The sequence below is a fragment of the Haliaeetus albicilla genome, chromosome 27 (assembly GCF_947461875.1).
Source record: "Haliaeetus albicilla chromosome 27, bHalAlb1.1, whole genome shotgun sequence".
Taxonomy (NCBI): Eukaryota; Metazoa; Chordata; class Aves; order Accipitriformes; family Accipitridae; genus Haliaeetus; species Haliaeetus albicilla.
Genome location: NC_091509.1, coordinates 16,275,939 through 16,297,638, shown reverse-complemented (window position 1 = coordinate 16,297,638; position 21,700 = coordinate 16,275,939). Strand labels below are relative to the sequence as shown.

The 21,700-nt window shown below is 48.9% G+C and overlaps 1 protein-coding gene across 1 annotated transcript; it reads right to left on the bottom strand.

Annotated features, from left to right (window-relative positions):
- Nucleotides 1–69: 69 nt before the first annotated feature.
- Nucleotides 70–21,308, bottom strand: CSF1R (colony stimulating factor 1 receptor). Its single transcript, XM_009928052.2, has 21 exons — nt 21,080–21,308; nt 15,887–16,132; nt 14,814–15,098; nt 14,134–14,270; nt 13,210–13,369; nt 12,150–12,339; nt 10,985–11,100; nt 10,597–10,717; nt 9,739–9,929; nt 9,079–9,191; nt 6,884–7,010; nt 6,290–6,394; nt 5,847–5,957; nt 5,419–5,581; nt 4,742–4,842; nt 4,479–4,597; nt 3,603–3,725; nt 3,370–3,481; nt 2,955–3,054; nt 2,217–2,322; nt 70–1,674 (listed from the first exon to the last, which is right to left on the bottom strand). The coding sequence occupies exons 1-21, from the start codon at nt 21,126–21,128 to the stop codon at nt 1,543–1,545; spliced, it is 2,907 nt and encodes a 968-aa protein (XP_009926354.2). The 5' UTR covers nt 21,129–21,308; the 3' UTR covers nt 70–1,542.
- Between the last annotated feature and the right edge of the window lie 392 nt (nt 21,309–21,700).

The following is a 21,700-nucleotide window of genomic DNA, read 5'->3' as shown; positions in this document are numbered from 1 at the left end:
CCCCCATTATATCCATGCATGGATACTACTTAATTTTTCCCAATTACAGACAGGCCAGTCAGAACAAAGTGCTTTAAAACCTTGCTTTTAATAAATTTTTGCAATTACACAAGATTGAATGGTTTTGAAAACTGGTAATGAGGAACTGGAGCACAGTTGCAGGGTGTGAGAGGATGAGCCAGTGCATCACCCATGTTCTGATCCATTCCCCTCTGAGAACAGTCCTTAAACCTCTGGAAGAGACTTGTTTTCTTAAACATCTTACTTTCTTTATAATGCTGACAGATAGAAATACATTAGCTTTTTATTTAGTAAGGTAGAATTAATCACTTTTGGTGTTAGCATAAAACCAGGTTTAATATAATCAGAAGTGGCCCACAACATAATTGCTCACAGTATGACAAAGGCCACCTGCTATACAGTAGCTTGCCTGAGCCCTGTCAGTGCTTGTACCTGGGATACTGATCCTTTACCCACCAAGTCAGGTGAAGCCAAGAAGGTACTTTAGCTACTTCCAGCTACACAGGACTGGGTGGCTGTGGCATTAGTAATGCTGAACAAGAGCTAGATGAGAAATAAGTTTAAGGGCATTAGGCCCTAGCTTATGAAAAAATTCTCAGCTGTACTATTAAAAATACACTCAGGAAAATATATACAAGAGCATATCTTTAATCATAACAAAGGCAGTGATTGCTACATGTTTAATTCAGAAGTTTTGTAGGATATGTTATGATTATTTCCAGATGTGTTTAAGCTGCCATTCTTTCCTGGATTGGAGTTGTGTTCAGTGCTCACATGGAAGAGCACTGGTTACCTCTGTATTTTACCTGAGGAATAACTGCCCCTCTGTCCTGTTACTGGGGCACAAGTTCACATAACCCTGGGGTTGTCTCCTTAGCTTGCTTCACCCAAACACTCCCTGCATAAGCATCAGCTGCAGAGAGGTAGATTACATAAGGAAATGTAGAGGTTAATGTGTTAATTAATGCTAAGTAGAGGCTTTACCTATATCTAAACACTCACTCTGCAACATCCAGGGTCAGACTGACAAAAGGAAGAGAGCAGAACCACCAAGAAGAGAGGGCTGTTTCTGGTGCATGGAGCAGTTCTGGCTTTAGGACTTGGGTTGAGATGTGCTCATAAAACACAAGGGTTCAGTCATGTGAGTGACTTTTGGAAGTGTCTTACATGGCTGCAACTTGTATTTAAAAAAAACTACAAAAACCCCCCCCACCCCACAGCCTTCTCCAGGGGGTGGGGAGTCAGGTAACAAGGACCTCTGTACCTTGTAGAGATGGAGCATGTTATCATCGTAACAACTCTGTGCTATGATTGAGATAAGACCTTAGGGACACCATGGTGAGTCTTGGTTTTGAGTCACTCCAGCACTATCCTTTCAGTGAGAGAGTCAGTAACACTCATACTTCAGAAAGCACAGAGAGGAGAGCCAAAGCAGAAGGTGCCTGTGTCCTAGGGCAGAGCAGAACCATGTGCTCTGCAAAGCAGGGAGGACAGGGATCTACCCCGGGGCACTGGTACCAGCTAACAGAACTGATAGTTGTTGCTCTTGAGAAGGGGCTGGCCACTCTCCTCTTGCTCGCAGGACTCCTCACAGCAGCCAGAGGTATCACAGCCACTGTCTTCCTCAGCAGTGGAGGGGAGGTTGGTGTAGTCCTGTAAAGCAAAAAAAAAAAAACCCAAACAACCCCACCCCAAGTGTATTTTCAGTCCCTTCAATGGTGTATGACATCTGTTTCTGCACAGATGACCAGCTGGGGATGCTAACTCAACACTACCCTTTGCTGTGCCCACAAGGCAAGGCTATAGCTGGCAGGACAGGCATACCCATGCTTTTGTGGAGCTGCAGGACAGCTAATCATGAGGCAGCACACCTTTTGTCCAGCTGCACATCAAATCCAGGGGAATGGGGCAGGGCTGCTGCTGCATTGGTAGTTGTATCACTACCTGTATTGCTGCCCATAGAGGTTGCTGCAAGGCAGCTGAATTTCTTTGTCAAGCTTCTTTGGTCATGGTGGGGAGTGACTTAACCCTTCAGCATGGGGAAATCTGGATGCCTCTCTGCACTTTCCACCAACACTAAACCGCTCCCATCAGTTAAAGGTAAGGGACATCATCAGGAAAGTTGTCCAGGAGCTAGGTTTCTGTAGGGGGAAAGCACATCTCCCTAACCCCTTCTCCTCTCCAAAGGTCCTCACCTGTTCCTTATGCACCTCCAGCTCTTTCTGGATGAAGCAGACGATTTGGTCAAAGGTAGGTCTCCGTGTGGGCTCCAGGCTCCAGCATGCCTGCATGATGCTGTACCTGCAGAGCGAAACAAGGACAGGGCAGTTGCACTGTGCTGCTGCAAAGCTGCTGGAGGGTCTGCACCCCCAGGCTCTTCCCTGCAGGACTTTGTATTTCAGGTACAAGTACTGAGCAGTCCCTTGCCTTCCTGACTATAAAACCTGCGGTCAGTGCATGTGCAGTGCTCCAGGGAAAATGAGCACAAAAGTGGATAGAGCAAAGTTCTAGTCTATCAACAAGGGGCTTTATGCCTCTAGTACTTTTTTCTTTAAGCTTAAACTCATCCCTCTACTGTAACCTACTCAGGCTTGCCTTCTCACAATCCTAGGGTCAAAAGTAGCTGACTGAAAAAAGAAAAATCCACCAAGTTCAGGAATGTAGACCTATAACATGAGCTGTCCCATCTTCCTGTCCATAAACGGGAAATACTGGATGGAACATCGTAACTGACTGCCCCAGGTCTTGCTTTCCTACAGAGGCAAGGAGCAGCCTGGTAGGAATCCAACCTGAACCTCAAGGACAGACACACCTGGGAGCAGCAGGCAGACCTATGACCAAGGTTCCTGTGCCATCATCTCCCAGCCCACTCCCCATGAAGCAGCTCCAGCCACCCTGTTACCCATTGTGTGCATCTCAGCGCATCCACTCACATTTCCAAGGGAGCGAAGTCAGGCCTGGCCATCTGGTATCCCTGCTTCACCATGCTATAGAACTTGCTGTTCACCACCATACCGGGATATGGACTTTTACCTGTGACAGTAACAGGAGCAGAGGTGGCTCTCAGATCAGAGGCTTTAACACTCCAGCCTTGTGGCATGGGAAGAGGCAGCCTGGAGCATCGCCTGAGCCAGTGCTACGCATTCTCAGGGAGTTCTCAGCTAGACCAAATCATCCAGGATCCATTGTTTTTAATGGTCCCTCTGGAAGCATAACACAGTGTTTTATAGCCCTGATAAAACCTAGATTTTTGTCAACCTTCTTTCTTGGAAACTTTTCTGCAGAGACATCAGGGCAGTGGTAAGCCATGGAAAACAAAAGAGGTTTGCAAACTCGCTTCTTTCTTACCAAGGGAGAAGATCTCCCAGAGAAGGATGCCGTAAGACCACACATCACTCTGCACTGTGTAAATGCAGTCAAAGATGCTCTCTGGGGCCATCCATTTCACGGGCAGGCGGGCCTGGAAGAGCAGAGAGTCCTGCAGACTGGGACAAGCTGGGAGCTTACACTACACCCTGTCCTTTGTGCTCCAGCTGCACCCTACCCTTGTACCTTCTCTTGTCCCCATTTTAATTACTTACATTGCCTTTTACAACATAGTTCGAGTCATTCATGATATCACGGGCCAGGCCGAAGTCACAGATCTTGGCTACCCGTCCATCTGATATGAGCACATTCCTGGCTGCTAAGTCACGGTGGATGCACTGGGGAGAAGAGAGCACAACTGAGACCCAGCCAACATCCCCAACTAATTCCCTACAGGCCAGGCCTGTCACCGAAACAGCACTTGTAGGGGCAAGGGGAACATGCACTGCTTGAAAAGCACCTATAAGAGGCACTATGTCACATACAAGGACCCAACCACTTCTTTTGCAGTGCTAAGACATTGTGACATTTCATGCCATGTCCTTTAATCACTCATGGAGCAGTCATCTTCCCATGGGAGGAGGCTCAGAGCCAGGGGCTGTTGCCACTATGTCCTCATCTCTGAAACAGTCACACAGTTACTTTCTAATACTCTAAATGAGCCAGCTCTGGCAGACAGCTCAACGGCCACTTTCAGTTCCTTGTCCCTGGGGCAGCAGTGAAACTGCCAATGTGAGAAAGCTTCACATCAAATTTCCTGACCTCATGTAAAAGCTGGGGAGAAAACGTTGAGATTAGCACAATGCACAGCCCTGGCTTCCCACTCTCCCCATAACACTGCCCTGCTGCCATGGCCTGCCCAGAGCCCATGGGAGACAAAGGCTTTGAAGGAAACACCAGTCACCATGGCCCAGCATGTCTGGACCCAACAAATGAAGCAGAGGCCCATTTCCAGCAGCAGCAGCTTGCTGAGCTTGGCCACCCCATCCAAAAACATCCTGAGCCTTGTGCAGACAGGATGGCTGGTGCCTGCTGGCTGGACTGGCGTTTCCCAGTTGGGGTGTGGTGGCAGTTTTCCTCTTGGCACTCACATTCTTTGATGAAAGGAATGCCATGCCCTGGGCCACCTGGCTGGAGAACTGTAGCAGGTCAGAGAGATTGAGGGGACGGAGGTCCTCCCTGGTTTCATCTTCTTCCCCTGAGCTTTTCCCTGAAATTTGAAGCAAAGTTTTAGGATGCTGCAAACCTGGTGAATAATGCAAGCTATGGTGCATCCTGGTTCCCTGGGGATAAACCAGACAGGATCACCAAAATAAAGAAATCATAAAACCACAGAAATGACCCTTTAACTCACCCCTGGCTTGCGCAGAATCTGATGACGCTGAAGATGATGATGATGACACAGGCCTCATTTCAACATATGTTTCCAAACCCTGGCTCGAAAAGCCACTGTCACTGAGTCAGAAGCAAGAGATGGAGGCAGGCTGTTAGCAACCCTCCAGCAGTACCTTCTGCCCTTCTCCACATCCACTGAGAGAAGAAACCACATCCCTGCCTGCAGGAAGTGGCTTAGCTAGAGGCTTAAGGGCAAAAGGAAAGTCAACATTGAGGCTGATTCGGAAAGGGGACCTAGGTGCTCTGTGGTATTGGGTTCCAAGTATTGCTCCTCTTTTGTCAAGGAACTGCCCTTGGCTGATGGGGAGCAGTCAGCCTCTTGTCCTACAAAACCCATGTACCCAATAGTGCAAGAAGCAAAAAAGTTTTGATTCCAGATTGTGGGAGGGCAGGCTGGATCGAAACCTGGATTTGTTGTGGGATATTCAACAACTGCTGTCAAATACTTTGGATAACTTGGAACAGTAACTGAGTCTAAGCACACACAACCCCAGTGGGTTTTACATCCTGGTATTCTGCAAGTCCCCAAACCTTTGGCCTTAATCTCTCCCTAGCACAGCTCTCTGCACACTTCTTCCAGCAAGCATCCAGGACCTGCATTGCTCAGCTCTGCATCCACCTAAGCTCTGCTCTTACCTGCGGATGTATTTCTTCTCTAGATCAATGTTTTTGTAATCAGCAGCACTGTCTAAAGAGGTGTCCAGGGCAGAATCCTGGATAATTATGGTTTCAGCCTTCTTCCTCAGGAAATTCAGCAGATCTCCATAGCGACAGTACTCGGTGATGACAAGGATTGGGCCTGGGAGAGAGACAGAAAGGGTTCATTAAGAAATGACATTACTGTGACCTGTCCTGAGGATTGCTTTCCCTGGGAGGGGCAGCAGAACCCATACTGCACATCAGCATGTCTGGAAACAGCCAGTCCACAGGCCCTTGCAAAGTTACAGGTCCAAAAAGACCACCAAGCTCATCAGCTGTCTCTGTTGTGAGACTGAGGAGAATAAGTCTCAGAGAAGCAGGCCATGGGAGGGGTCCATGGGGGAAGCAGGGGTGTGGGGTCCTACCTCCATAGGTACATGCTCCCAGCAGGTTAACAATATTCTCGTGGTGTCCCAAGTGACTCATGATCTTCAGCTCAGACATGAGAGCCTCCTGCTCATCTGTGTCTGCCGATGCTGCAAGACGAGAGGAGAAAGGCTGTGTGAAGGAGTGAGGAAGGGACAAGGAAGAGATTAAGGGGGAGGACAGAAAAAGGTGTAGACAGAGATATAGAACAAAAGGAAGAGACACACTCAGAGGAAATTGCATCCTCTGTCTGAGCCTCCAGCCACACGTGTCCACAAAAATGGTGGCAGTGTAATTCCAACACCCAGTACTTATGACAGAAACAACTAAAAACAGTAGGTGTTGCAGCCTGGGAGCACCCAACACACATGGTGAACACGCACTGCATCCTGCCCAAAGGAGCTTGGGGGATTTCAGCCTTTGCAAGTTGCTCTGGGCTTACACTTTAGCATCTTCACAGCCACTTTGAGGACTGAATCTTCTTTGCCCAGACCAAAAGCAGTGGCTTCTACCACTTTTCCAAAGGCTCCTGCTCCAAGAGTTTTTCCTGCAGAGGGAAAAAAAAAGTGATATAAGATGTTTTATAGAAAAAGATTGAGGAGTTGTCCTGCACGCAGCCTTGAGGAGAATGTCTGGTGGGTGGGGATTCCTGCTGAGCCCAGACAATATGACACATCCCTTAGTCAGGAGCTGGTTAACTTCTGAGGGGAACTCTACTGTGAGCAAAGACAGCATGAAAGAGGCCACATCCAAACATGGACTCACCAGCTCTATGCATTAGGAATGACCCCAGATGCAAGAGGATGGACATGATCCTCTCATCCTTCCTCGGAGCAATGGAGGGCTAGGGGGAGGTTGTACCCTAACATTTGCCACCCTGTGTGGACGAGGGCAGCGAGGCCTGGTTAAGGATGTTGCTGTAATGTCTGGATGCAGCTTTGGATGTTGCCTAGTTGCTTTGGCTCAGTCCCTTGGAGCATTTCAGCTCTGTGGTGAGCTGCATGCCACCAGGCAAGCATCAAGGAAGGTTTCTTACCAAACTGGAGGTTATTCCTAGGAAACTCCCATTTTTCATTGTATGGCAGCTGAGTGGGATCGATGAAAATGTAGTTATTCCCTTCACAGGCCTCAATGATCTTCCACCGCACCTGGTACTTGGGTTTCTGCAAGGAAGAGAATCCAGTTACTCAATGTTCCTCAAGTCCTGAGGGTTCCCCAGTCCCAGCATGCACTCTAGCTCTCACCCTGCAGGCATAGAGGGAAGACTTAGGTTTCACCCCATCAAATATTTCTTGCTTTGAACCTGGACTGAGTGAAAGAGTCTTTGTCTGGACAGCCTGGTCCCTTTGCTGTTAAAGTCCCTCCAAGTCACCACCCATGACTGAGGGAGGCTCTCTTGCCTGTTTCACTTAAAGTAGCCTGTTGCCCTCACGGGAGATGGCAGAGCTGGGAGAGCCAGCATGTCCCACCAGACCAGTGGCTGACAGTGCCCAGCTGGTGCTGGAGGGAGGTGTCCCCACTCTGTCCCCTTCCATGGTACCCTGGGTTGCTGAGTACAGCCAAACAGTGGAGCTGGCCCAGCCCTGCTTCCCTTACAGGGGAAAAAAAAAAGAAATGGAGAAAGAGAAGTAAGAATTTATTCTTTTTTTCCACAAATCTCATGGCAGAAGTAAGCAGGCAAGGCAGAGAGCAGCAGTGCTGGAGCCCATGGGCAGAGGCAGTTGCCAGCTTGTGCTGGGTGTTGTCACTCATGTTGAGAGGGCTAGGGAGCCAGGCTGGAGGCACAGATACAGAGAAAGGCAGTGAAATAGCTTGGCATGAGAGTACCATGTGCAGCCTTTTCTCCTGTACAAGGAGACAGGCAAGAACCTGCACCCCAGTGTGGCAAAGGTAGTCTCAGGTCCATCAAGGCAGGCACAAGGAAGCATGGGTGGAGTGACCATGTCTGCAATGAATGAGATCTCATGTCCCAGCTAGCGGAAGGTGCATGCTGAAATGCTTCTCCTCACCATTTCACCTGGGTAGTTGCAGAGAAAGATGGAGCATATGGGTAGATGCTCAAAGCTAGGTTGAGGCATGAGGGACAAAAACTGAGGCAAACAGGTCTGCAGTTTTGATGCAAAAGCATCTGTTTGTTTTCTCCCCCACACTGCTTCTATTTCCTTTGCCTAAGAGTTGAACATCCATGCCCATGCAGGCTGTTCAAAAAGGCCCAGACAGGATGCTCCAAGATGCACAGTTTCTCATGGAGGTCCCTCATAAAGAGGGCACTCGAACTTGGTGTATTTGCTGTTGCCTGCTTTCTGCTCCATGATTCACCTAGCGCTGCAGCAATCAGCCATGACTCAAGAAGCCCATGGCCGAGATAAATAAAATTATTTATAAATATGTCCTGCTTCTCTTGGGCTTGCAAGGCCTTCCTAAAAGCTATTTCTTCAGAGCTGTGCTTACACATCCATCCACCTCTCTCTTTCTGGACTACTAGCCAAAGACAGCTCTGCCTGCAAAGCTGCAGGTGCTTGTTTGGGAGAAGGCTCTGTTGGATCTTCTGACAAACAGCACCAGAACTCTGCTGCAAAATTTGCATTCTTGATGGGCTGTCAAAGGAAGAGTGCCAAAGGGAGAGCTGAAAACCAGGAGAATTTCACCCACTAATGAAGCAGAGGTGGCTATTGATTGGTACAGTTTATGGAAACAACTGTGAAGGAATCCAAATGCTGAAAATGAGTCTTGCAGAGAAAATGGGGCAAGTTCTTATATAAAAATAGTGACCAAGCCTTCCTGGAGACAAACGCCTTCTAATATCATCCTGTTTCCCCATAAAGACAGCTTTTTATAAAGCATGGAGAAGAATATAAAGTAGATGCAAGTTGTGAATCACTTTCTCTCCTTAATTTGGTCTGTGGATTCATGGTGACCAGAGCAAAACCAGCTGCAACTGACAGCACAGAATGAGCACCTTTGGCACCAAGGAATATCCACATTGACCTCTAGGCTACAAGACTGAAGAACCAGGGTGGGAGAGGTGTTAACACACTGGATTTGGTGCATGAGCCTTGCCCTGCAGCAGGAAACTTCCTGGGGGAAGTTGGGAGGCAGTGGAGATGAGGGAGGTATCTTGCCTGGTACCTCCCAGCTGAATGCTCCCTGCCTGCAGCTGTCAGCAGAGGCCATGTGGTCTCTGAGGCTGGGCAGGCCTTGCAGCCCTTGCTATGCAACAGGGAATCTGACCTGGTTGTACTTGTAGAGGAGGAAGAGAAGTAGGAGGAGCAGCAGGACCGATGTGCCTATGCAGGCGGAGAGAATGGGGCTGAAGAGCTTGTTTGGGGGGGCCATGACACTTCCTGCAGGAGCAAAAAAACCAGGGATGAGTAAACCACTCCTGTTCCAATCGCATCTCTGGGAGCATTTTGCCCAGTTGTTCACTTAGGCTTCCCCTGTATGCAATGCAACCCAGAGCTGGTCTCAGAGACACCCAAAAGAGCTGCTGGGAACTAAGGGAAGTTCTTGATGCCAAACTCAAGGCTGCAATGGTTCCCCCTGTGCACCCCAATTTCCACACAAACAGCACCAGGTGCAGGTCAGACTGACTGGGGACCAAGATTTGTGCAGCAAGAAGCAGCCCATCAAAAGATGCAACCCCTGGACTCCAGTGGGCTGAGCAACAGCTGGCTGTACTGCACCCTGGAGCTGGGTCCTGCACTTATAAGGTGTTCATGCTATGGCTCAGCCTTTGGCACCAGGCTATACCCAGCCATCCTGTGAGGAGAGAGGGCTTGTAGAATCTATTCCACCTCTCTTGCAAGACAATAGGGACATACATATAGGAAGATGGGCCCCCAAATTCTCCCCCACTTGTTTTCACCACGAAGCTGCCAGTTTGTATCTTACTGGTGATGGTGAGCGAGTGAAACATGTCAAAAGCATTCCCCTCTCTGTTAATGGCCACACAGCAGAAGGTGAAATTGGCACCCAGCTCCCGGAACGGGACAACGCTCTCCACCTCCACCTCTTGGAAGGGCAACATGTTCACCAACTGGGGACTGGAGTCATTCAGCAGCAACCTATAGTCCTTGTTGTATCTGCAGAGACACCAAGCAGGAGAGAATGAGTGTTCCTCCGCAGCACAGTTGCTCATAAGTGAATTGGTACCTGTATCAGGCTAGAGAGGAGACACTGGGAATTAGGATAGCAGCTCTATGAGACATGTTACTCACTGTCCAGTTAAAAAACCTCTCTCTGAACATCAAAGCCCTGTATAGACAGAGCCTTAACTGCCTTTATGTGGCTACAGCTGTGGCAGCAGTTCCCTCCTTGAATGGGACTGGTACTGAGACACAACCACCCCTGTCCAGGCAGCTCAGTCAGCCTGTGCTCTGCAGAGGCTCAGTCCAGTGGAGGTCCCAGAAAGATAACTTGGATCAGCCAGGATGCAGCTCTACAGCAACCTATGTCAAGGCACTTCTCCAAAGGACCCACATGTTCCTCAGAAAAGCATTAGGAGAACATGAATCATAGATGGCTGAACTCTTCAAGCTCAGGACTTTGGGAATAGTACCTGCCCCCTCTCCTCAGACAGTCCCCAAGAACCTTTTTTTTTTTAATCGGGGCAACTTCCCTGTTGCTGTTACTGAACAGGCTCTGCTGTATTGCCTGTAAGCAAGCCCACATGGTGCTGCCCAGCAGATGCCAGCACAGCAAGGGCAAATGCACACCTTGGAGGTGCTCTATCTCCTGGGCATTTCTTACCCGTCAGAGTGAATGGGGCACTGGTACCACTCAATGCGTGGGGCAGGGTAGCCGATGGCTGTGCACTGAAGGATGCTGGAGTCATTGGCTGGCACCTTAATTCTGCAGACCCTTGGAGGAGCTGTTGTGGGAGGCACATGAACAATGAGTGCTATGATCAGAGGAAGAGCGCATTCCTTGTGCTCTGATTTACTTTCCATGTGTGTAACAATAAAACATGAGGAAACCCTGTGCTATGCATAGGTTTGGGCTGGGTCCCACATGCAGTCTGACTGTGTCATGTGGGCTTTGCACTGAAAGCACCCTGGTACCCCACCCTAATTGCTGCCAGCTGGGCAGCAGCCCCGGGGCAAGCAGGGTGAAAGAACAGGCAATACCAAGCACTTACATTTCACAGAAATACTGAAGGTAACCGATGCATTGGTCTCATTGTTAAAGGCATAAAAGGTATAGAGACCTCCCTCTCCTTCCTGCAGGCGGTTCAGGAAGAACGTGTTGTTATACCTGCTCACACAGAGAGAGTAAACACCATGAAGAAAGCTGTGCTGAGGAAACTCAAGCACTCACACAGTCTTTGCTCAGCGAGATGCCGCTGCTTCCTGTGCCTGGGAATGGGTGAACACTTCCCAGCACTAATCCCAGCCCATGAGGGGAACCTGATAATTGCTTTTTCAGGGGAAGCAAGGAGGGTCTGGTCTTGTTAAGAGGAAAGACCTTTTGCCACCAAGTGCACAGCACTTCTGAGAGCCTATGGGTGGGTGAAAGCTCAGAAAGAAGAGTTTAACATCTAAATCATTGCCTTTGAAAGGCCAGAGGATGCTGGTCCTCCTGCCTTTGACAGAATGAGTTATTCCTCCCATTTCTTAGCCTATCAAGTCACAGTCCCTGTTGCCCAGTCCCCTCTGCCCCAAGCCCATTTCTCAGATCCTGATGCAAGAAAGTTTGCCCTAAAGCCATCATGCTTGCCGAGTGGCATAGTTCCTCTTGTGGATTATTTTGGGTTTCTAAGAAAATGAAAGGGGAATTGCCAAAACTCCCCAACAAATGGAATGATTCTTTCAGTCCCCTTTTGGTCTCAGTTGGCTGTAGGCTTTGGAAGAGCAGGCCTGTGCCCTCCATTAGATCTTATCTGCATAACAATGTTTCTGGCTTCTTTTGACAGTGGGCATACAGTGCTGCTCAGTACATACACTCTCCAGACCGCAGAGCATGGGACGGGTCTGAGGAGCAGCAAGGGAATTCAGTTTTTTTACTCTTCATCCACCCCTGCAATTTCTTCCTGCAAGGAGAGTGTAAACTTGAACAACCAGACCACAAATGTGATACTGACTTCCACAAGGTTTTCTAAAAAGAAGGCTGCCAAGTTAGACAGAGGTGGTATCCTCCTTGACCCGATCAAACCTGCTCACTGTGGTTTGCTAATAATACTGGAAAGAGAAGACAGAAAGGCAGAGGAGTTTTCCGTCAGCCAGTAGCATGGGGTCTGCCTGTCTCACAAGGAAAGCATTGTTAGAAACATGCCATGGCCAGTGTAGAAGAGAACAAGCACATACCAGTTGTTTCCAGGGATCATTTGGCCCTTGAATGTGGTGGTCCCAGAGTTCTTCAAGGGGTTTGTGTGCTCCCAGCCCCAGTGGAGAAGTTTTGGGTAAGCCTCAATGAGGACCTGCAGCTTCAGACTCTCTCCCAAAGCAACCTCTTGGCTGGTGGCTTGCACTGGGGTCAGGGACACATAACCTCTCTCTGCAGGGTGGAGGAGAGCATGGCCATCAGCAGGCATGTCCAGAGACCCCAAATAAGCTTATACCAGCTTCATAAATGGATCATTATTGGAAAGAGCAGCCTCAGCTGGGAGACTGAAGGAGGGAATGAGGCATTACACAAGTTATGTTGCCAAAGGAGTACTTCTAAATTGCTTCTTTGTCATGGCAGCTTGGATTACACTCTGCCTGAGGAGAGCTAGAAAATCTTAGTGAACTCACATGGGGAAGGGGGTTTCACATGCTGTATCCTAATAAGCAAGGAGGCTAAAACACTCTCTCCTGATTGTCTACAGAAGGCAGGCCCCTTAGCTAAACTCCTGGCTTCTCACTTGGAAACAGCTCAGACCAAGCCCTCTTTCTGAGCCATGGTATGCAGCAGTTTGGGTCATCAGCAAATCACAGCCTACGAGCTGGGAGGATGAATTTTCCAACTTGAGATACAAAAAAGTGTATAATAGACCTGAATCCTTTTATGTTACTGGTAGAGACAAAGATCCATACTCTGCTCATGTGGCTTGCCCCTGCTTCCAGCCAGCCTTTCCTGGTCTTCAGCATAACCTTGCCCCATTCTTTTTTTGTTTTAAAGTTGTTTATAAACACACAGAAACTGAGAAGAGCTTCCCAATTTTTCATCCAGAATCCAAAAAATTTTTTCCTGCCCCTCAAGACATTAAGGGAAAACCACTTCCTTTCCTAGCAGCTCCACAGTTCTCATGTGAGCCTTCAGGAACAAGCGAGAATGATTTTTCCAACAACCAAACTAGGAACAAGATGGAGGCAGAAGTGGCAAATACGCAAGGCTAGGTGTGATTCAGTCCACACCTTCCTGGTCTTTTGGGGAAGCACTCACCTACTACCTGAAGCATTGTCGAGGCATTCCTGAATCCTGCTGAATTATTAGCTATACAAGTGTATTTCCCACTATCTTCCATGGTCACTGCTGGAACAGACAGGATATCGCTGATGACATAGTTCTCATCTTCAAAGCTAGAGTTTTTAGTTCTGTTGACCTGACAGGCAGGGAGGAAACATCAGGCACTTTCTTGGAAGAGCAAAATATGGAATTGAATGAAATTTACAACAAACATACCCACTACCTCCTGTTCTGGGCTACTAAGCTTTGTTATAGAGCCCCTGTCACTGAAAGCCATCTGTGTGGAGGGGCATATTAAACCCAAGCATTCAGGGCAGATATTCCACAACAGTTAGGGTTATAGCTATTGTCAACCTTCTGACTGCAAGTTGTCCTTACATTGTGTAATGCAAACATATCCTGTATGGTTTTTCAACTCCTTAATAAAGGCATCATATATAATAAGAACTTCTAGCAAATCTTATATAACCATCTAGCAGTTAAAAGTCAGCACAACAGAGATTTTGAAATGCATTCCCTTTCTTCACCCATATCTTTTCTCTGCAGAACTGTTGTCTCCTGAACATGTTTGCTGCTTTATAAGCCCTGGCAGGGCTGAGTGGAAGAATGTTGCCTTAGTAGGTACTGTGGCTCCTGCTCAATGAACTCAGCTGAAACAATGTACTTTCCTTCTCTCTTGCAGCAAGATCCTAACAACAGGCAGGTGTTTCTTAACCCTGTGTCACCCCAAGGAAAGGATGGCCACATTCAGATTTCTACAGCTTGTTTGAATAGCTGCTTTAGTTGGGCACTTCAAGGCTTTGCTACAAGTGACTTGGGTCTGGGCAGTTCTTACCACCCTTTGCCTCCCAGTTTCCAGGAAAGCCTGATACCCCCTTGAGGCTGCACACTTCAACTTACATTCTTTGCTGCTGTCACCCATCTGATGTCATACTTGTGTGAAGGTGCAATTACTCTGCAAGTGACTTTGAAAGGTTCGCCCACGATGCGCACATGGTCTATGGGGTCCATCATCACTTCTACAGGCTTTTCCTGTGCTACATAAAGGCAAGCAGGGAAAGAGTCAACATCAGCTGTCCCAGTGACCCTGTGTGCTTTGGAGACTCCCCAGGGCCTGACTACCTTCTCCTTTCCATCCTCTTCAGTCTCTTTACCCTGGCATTCTTCCCTAGGGATCATCACTCCTTTCTGTGCACATGTCTATGGGAAGTAGTACTGGTGGGGGAGAGCAGAGCAGTCAGCACTGTGGGTTGAAAGGGAAGGGGAACCTTCTGCCATGGTTACATCCTGAGCATCAGGGCCTGAGGACCTGCAGAACATCAAGGAGATAGGTGGACTTTTTTCTCTGTTCTGTGATAGTGCCTGCAAAGATTTGAACACTACTGAGCCCACGGAGACCCACCTGAAGGGGCCAATTTGCCAGAAGATGATGGAATTTTGCCTCCATTAAATACCCTTTAAAGATTACAGGTTCAGAAGGTCTTTCCTACCACTGGCAAGGAGCTTTTCCTTAACTATCTGCTGTGGTCAGCTTAGCTATTGCTGTTTCCCTGAGGACAGCAGCAACCCCAATCCTTTACCTTCTTCCACAAACAGTCTTATTCTTGATGATCTCTCTATTTTTCCATTTATCACTGCTTGGCATCGGTAAGAGCCCTTCTGCTTGCTTTGCACATTGTACAGTGTTATTCCTTTCTTAGCACTGAAAGAATAGTTGGTCCCGGGTGAGAGACGAAAGGTGTCATCCATTATCAGAGTCACACTGGATCCATACTCGGGGGCCGTGATGAGACAGGGGAGCTCAGCGTTACCACCTTTGGTCACAAAGATCCGGAAAGTTGGAACATACCACACATTATTGGGATCTGCGGAGGAGACAAGGTAGGCCAGAGAATGGGATCAGAAAACGCATCAAAGCTGAGAAACACATTCCAGCAGCAGCAAGGCTCCAGCATTACTGCCCAGTGGGAGTTCGATGCTGGGGCAGCCCTGCTCAACGCCTGCCTGCCTGAGCTTCCAAAAACTCACACGACAAGCCCAATTCCAGCTAAGGCATTTGGGGAGAGCACAGCAATCAACCACAAATGTACATAGGCAAGAGACTGAGAAATATACTTACCTCTAATTAAACTTTTCACCATGGTGTTAGTTTTATTTATCAGACCTCCAGCTTCCCTGTCCAGGACAGTATCTCTGGTACAAGGGAAGGGGTTAACTCAAGTAGTGGAGCTACCACAGTGTAACTTCTTCTGGGGTAAAAGAATATTTGGGGTTCAGGTCATGTTGTGAGGATGCAATTCATGTGATTCTCTCCCTTATCTGGGGTACTCATAATTACAGTTCTGATTTCCAGATCTCACTACTCATTACAACACCCAACAGACTTTCATCCCTGTTTTTTCAGGAAGGGAAGCCAAGGTAAACGGAGGGAGACGTCCAGGCCATTCCCACATATGCATGAGATGCAGCTCTGTACTCTACCCCAGTGCTTCAGCCATGGGCCCCATTTTATGTGGGTGAGTCACTGCCCCACTAGGAGACTGCACTGCTTCCCACACACAACCACAGCCATAGAGAGGACCTGTGTAATGGCTGCGCTCCCTGAAAGGAGGCCATTCTGCCAGTGTATGTGGGAAGAGAGAAGCACGGTTACCTCGCACGAACAGATGCACTGTTGCAATGCCCTTGTCACTGCTGTTGACATAAGCACAATTATAGGTGCCTGTATCCCTGTAAGTGGCCTTGGGAATACTGAGCGTGCTGCTAGTGTGGTTGCTGAATGTATCCTTTCTGCCTTCCCATCCAACTTCGGACTCTCCTGAGCAGTGCAAGATGACTGGATCACCCGTGTTGACAACCAGAGCAGGGAGGTTGGGGCTGATCACTGGGGATGCCGAGCCTACAAAGGAAAGAGAAAGAGTGAGGATACAAAAATGATTCTTAAAGATGCTCTATTGGAGTTCACACTGCTGAGCATGGAGTAACTCAGCATCAGGAAGAGGCTGAGCTTGGGATTCAGACAGGCTTTTTGGCTCACATTACTCCAACCATTCTCCATCCCACCAGACCGATATAGCCTAATACTCCAAGGAATGAATTTCAGGGAAGAGAGAAAACCCCACATGTGAACATTTAGAGCACTGGGACAGGAAAAACAATCATCTGGAGCTGATTAGGTCAGATGCTAGCTTGGAAATTGCTCCTGACAGATTTTCCCTCTTCTTGCAACAGTTTTCCTTTTGTGGCAGAGCTGGAGCTACTATATGAACTTGGTTAGCCCATAACACCATTTGGTGAAGTTTAAGTCAAATCTAGTGGATGGGGCTCTCTTTGATGCACTGCTGCTGTGATAAGCTAGAACAGACCTGGAAAGATCTGCAGAGCAGGAGGTCAGTGGATGCCCTTTGGGAAGACTGGCTTTTTGGTTGCCAGGTACTAGATTTTGAAGGACACCTACTTATGCCTTATCATAGAGTCACACAGTGCATTCTCCTTGCAGATATCATCAACACATTATGAAGCGAGTCAGCATTATTATTCATATTTGGGGCTGGGAAACAAACACAGAAAAGCTAAATGGCTCATGAAAGCCCATAGCTGCAGTTGTACATACAGCACACCAGGCCATGCTGACACTGGCATTGCAACTCAGCTTTGAAGATGGCTTCTCTGCTGGCTAATAAAGGGGAACCAGGGTCCTACTCCAGCCCTTAGTGTCAGAGGGAAATATTTTTTCCCTGTGTTGCCACGTCAGCGAGTTCTTTGAGTCACCACCTATATTTAGGGTGGGGGGGAAGTGAGAAATGAATCAGTGCCACAGGGCTAAGGAAGCAGCAGTGCTGCCACCCCCACACCAGGCCTTCGGGGAGGACAGGAAACACATTGCAAATGGCTATCTGTGCTTGGGGGGCTCTGCACCCCCCTCCAGCCCCTATCCAGGGTTATTCTCCCACTTCTGCTTTCCTTCCCAGTTGCTAACCCATCCTCACATCTTAAAGGAACACACACAGAGGTTCAAATACTAAGTATAAAGGTAGCTGCCCAATTGATAAATTAATTGCTTTTTCTAGAGGAGGTCTGTGCAGGCAGGTAGCAGCAGAAACAAGGGCTGAGTTTGGTCTTGTGATGCCTCAAACACTGCAGAAGACTACTCTGGACTTGTAGGAGCTCTTTAGTTGAAAGATTTGTTGTCCAAATGAATATAAAAACCATAACTCATCAGGAAGTGGGAGAGGGCAAAGCACCCTATAATGGCACCATTAGTCCAGCTGCACTTACATATCCTTCAGGAGAAAGGGGAATAGTAGCCAGATGTTACAGCCCTTGTTGCAGGGAGGAGAGGTGAGAAGGCTGCTTATGGTCATGGGTAGCAAAGACAGTTTAAAGCAAATCTGTTTCCAGGCACTGCCTCGGACACTGTCCCTGAAACACAGCCAGCAAAAGAAGCACACACCCATCCTCATCCACCCATGCTCACAGCTCATTTGGTGAGGAAGACTATGTCCAAGGTACAAATGTGTGTCCTGTGCTACCAGCTGTGCTCAGGGCTGTAACACCAGAGCCCATCCATCAGAGCACAAAGAGAATCATTTAAGCAGTCTTGGGCTGATGCCTCCCTCTGTGGAGTGAAGGGTCAAGAATACAAAACTCAAGGCCCTGGAGAGCATTGCTGATGCGTGACAATGATGCAGTTTCCCAGGGGAAACCCAAACAAGGCCTGGATCAAACTTGCTGGCGCTGCGGGAAGAAGCAGAGGACAGGGAGCTTTGGAGCATGGAATATTTGACATTTTATCTCCCTGTTTTGGGGGGGGGGTTGTTGGTTTTTTTTAAGTGATGCTTTTATCTTTCTGTGGAAAGAAGAAAAGCCTCATTTATTCCCAAAGTGGAGGAAAAAACATACCCCAGAATCCCTTGCAAAGCCACATTTTCCACATGTGTGAGGTACAATGTTCCTCCCTTTTTGCTAAGCTGTGTTTTCTAGTGGGGCTTGACACATCTCTGTTGCTTTTACTCTCTATCACTGGATGCTTTTCCCTCACCTACTCTCCTCTTTAGCTATTCCTCCACATCTAATGCTTCAGCACCATTTAATGGGGGAGCCATGCTCTTTGACTCAGAGCTGCATTCAAACCGTCTCAGGGAAAAGCCATGTTGTAATTGGTCCTTGGTTTGGCTATAGCGGGAGGACAAGAAAAACAAGAGTCATGTCACTCTGCGTCCTTGTTGTCATCAACCTCCAGTTACTACTGAGACGCTATGGCCAGAAAAGGCTCAGGGTAGGTGCTCTCCATAACAGCAAGGAAGAAGCCAGCAGCCTTCAGCCTATCACTGGAGACTCCTGTCAACGGCACAACCACCACACAAGTGGCATGAGGACAGATGGGGCAGAGACACTAAATGCAGGACAAGGCAGGTGAAGGCCACCCAAGCATCCACTCCATGTGTGCTGGGGGATGAGTTAGACCAGCAGGTCCTTTTCCAGAATGGGGAAGCAGGGCTGCTGGGGGAGGCTTTCTCCCTGCTGACCAGTGTGCAATCTTGCACGAAGCCCAAGGATGTCTCTCTGCTGCTCTCCAGCAGCTTCCGCAGCATTACCAGTAACTGCTGGCCAAAGGTTTTACCACACTTGGGTTGTGCAACCATGACCTCTAGTTACAGCTGCAGGCTCTGTCCTTGCCTCTCCCATGCCAGCCAAAACATTACTTTCCTCTGCTGAGGCTTTGGAAATGGTGAGGAAGGAGAAGTAAAGACTGGTAAGACAGAGATGCTTAAGACCCTTACCACAGAAACCAGTCATCAGGACCTTGACTTGGTCCTGGGGGATAACCAGGCTAAGGTCTGGCCCTCGGAGGCACCCATACCAGGCTTGAGCTCCCCTGCCAATGATGGCAAGGAAAAGCTTGGTTTCTGAGGACACCTTCCCCAGAGTCACCTACAGTATCTGGGGAGCAGGGGGTGGGGAAAAGGCTGCTCATCACATCTCTGCTTAGGGCTTCTACTTCAGAGGTTTAGATTCATCCACAACAAGAAAACAAAAGAAACTCCAGGAAGACCTCTCAAGATGGCCAAGAACACAGACATGAGCTGATCAGGTTTCAAATCTTTACTTTGCTTGATCTGAAGCTGGGATTTGAGCCCCTGACACTCCCCAACAAGAGCCCAGATCACAGTGGTCATACTACATCAGCCCTGGGTACTCTCAGAAGATGCACTTGCAATCCAAGAGGTAGGAGTAGGAAGTCAGGCTCTCGCTCCAGCTTGAGGCTATTGCTTTGGACAACCTTGGCATACTACAGCTTTGTGCTGCAGGTGGCCAACAGTGCTGGTACTCAGACAAATGTGTGTAATACCCTGACATAGCAGACATTGCCTGATGAAGATGTCACAGCTGGTGACCTGCATTGCCCAGTGCCTCAAAGAACCTTTGGAGAGATCCTGACAGATATTGTTGTGATCTCTCACGAATCTATATCAGGTCTGCTTAGTCCCTATTATCTTAAAAAAAATTATGAAATTAAAACCCCTGCAGCCTTCACAACCCAGTTCCCAGCACAGCAGACCTGGAAAAAGCCTGCTCAGCATGTCAAATATGTGACTTGAAGTGAAACACCATGCAGTACAACAGCAAGGGGGTGCAAATTTCCTGGGCTGAAAATATGAACACAGCAGTGGCTCAAGAGGGATACGCTGCCTCCCCATTACATGCTGAATGCTTTCCCCCCTAGATTGCCCCCTTTCAGGGGGAACTTCACACCAGAGTCTCATTGTGTGAGAAGCAAGCTCAAGAGGAAAAAAGAAGGAAAGCACCACACAAGATCTGAGAGCCAGCACTTAAGACATAAGACTAGTAATACTGGGTTTTGTCTGTTTGGTTGCAAACCTCAGAACAGGCTTAGTGACTTTTTCTTGAGGTTGATGGGTTATTGCCTCCTGGTCATCTCCAAAACCTCAGAAACCAGGCATATTCACCTTTCCCTTCTTGGCTGCCCAAGTTCTGTTTCCATCACATCCTGGCTCTACAGCCCTGTTGTATATGCCAGCGCCACCAGAAAACAGCAACCCCCAGGCATCTCCAGCCAGGCATGAGGTGCATTGGAAGGTTCTGATGCAGCCAACTTTCCCAACTCCTTCACCTGCAGGCCATGCATCTCCAGTTCTTGCCTTGTTTGGGCAAAGGGTAATTCCAGAGACAGCTTCCCTCAGGACACTTTCTACTGAACCTCTCCTTCCGCCTAACCCCTGCCCAGACCCAAACAGCAGGCAGATTCCCTTTCCTATCTCCTCACTGCTGAGGCTCTTCCTATGCTACATGTACCTTTCCATACCCCTTGACCTTACCTCAGCAGTGCTGCAGGCAGCCAAGAGCAAGCCCTCAGCACAGCCAGCTCCAGAGCCAACACAGACTAGCAACACACTCTCTTTCCACCACTGTCCTCCCTCTATAATGATAGTCAGTTCTGGATGGTCTTCAGGAAGCTGCTACAGCCTAGTCTGCACTAAATGTCAAGCTAGTGTTTCTTCCCTGCCATGCCAGGGAGCAGACATGTTCTCTTGCCTGCTCCCTGCCCATGCTGAGGCTCCTTGAACCTGCCCGCAGCAGCAGCCTCATGCAGCAGTCTCCAGAAGCAGGGACTGTCCCAGCCCACAGCAGGCTTTTGGTAGACAGGACTGGGAGCCAAGCGTCCCTTAGTCCAACTTCATCATTGCCCCATCCAAGTCTGTCACACCTCCTTGCCCCAGGAGCAATGGAGCACTTATACCAGACACCCAGGAAATCCTTACCGCATCCCAAAACCACCCCAGAATGACAAGGAGACACAGCTTTGGGGGGCTGGTGGACCTACCATGCCAGGTGCCAGTTGCGGTGAGCAGCAGGAGGAGAGCAGGACCCATGTCCTCAGGGACCACCGTGCCTGCAGCGTGGAGCAGGGACACAGCTGAAGGATCCTCTCAAGCAGCGGGCGCCTCTCCTCACAGGCACTGTCCCCAGCACTCCCTCGGCAGGAGCTTCTCCTTTCTGAGTTGACCACAAGTTAAGAAATTCCCTTTTTTTTTTGTTTGTTTGTTTTTGAAACAGAAGGGGGGGAAAAAAAAAGCGATGCTTTGAGACGTCAGTGGTGACAAACCCCCTTGTCAGAGGTGGGGCCGCACACGTACCCTGCTGCAGGGCCTCCCCTCGCTGTTGGGGCCACCCTCCCGCCGCTGCAGACCTCTCCCCAGGGCTCAGGACAACCTCATCCGCCCTGGCTACTGCCACCCAAACCCCCGGGGACTGCTACACGCTTGCTTGGGGACAGAAAGAGCCAGGCTGGGACATACCTTGGTGGTAGGGGACTCCATTTTACCTCAGGCCCAGTGGCTCTTGCTGGTTTTGGGTCTTGAGGGCCCACACGTGGCCAACTCCCCCACAAGAGGCCCACAAAGGTGACTCAGCCCAGGGCAACTCCCAGGTGGGAAAAGGCCCG

What these genes read in the sequence shown, in the direction of transcription:
- CSF1R (XM_009928052.2), bottom strand. Translation starts at nt 21,128, where the DNA reads ATGGGTCCTGCTCTCCTCCTGCTGCTCACCGCAACTGGCACCTGGCAT. An exon ending in AGATTCTGCGCAAGCCAGGG is followed by an intron (nt 4,598 to 4,741) that starts GTGAGTTAAAGG and finishes TTCAAATTTCAG; the next exon opens with GGAAAAGCTCAGGGGAAGAA. An exon ending in ACTATGTTGTAAAAGGCAAT is followed by an intron (nt 3,482 to 3,602) that starts GTAAGTAATTAA and finishes CTGCTCTTCCAG; the next exon opens with GCCCGCCTGCCCGTGAAATG.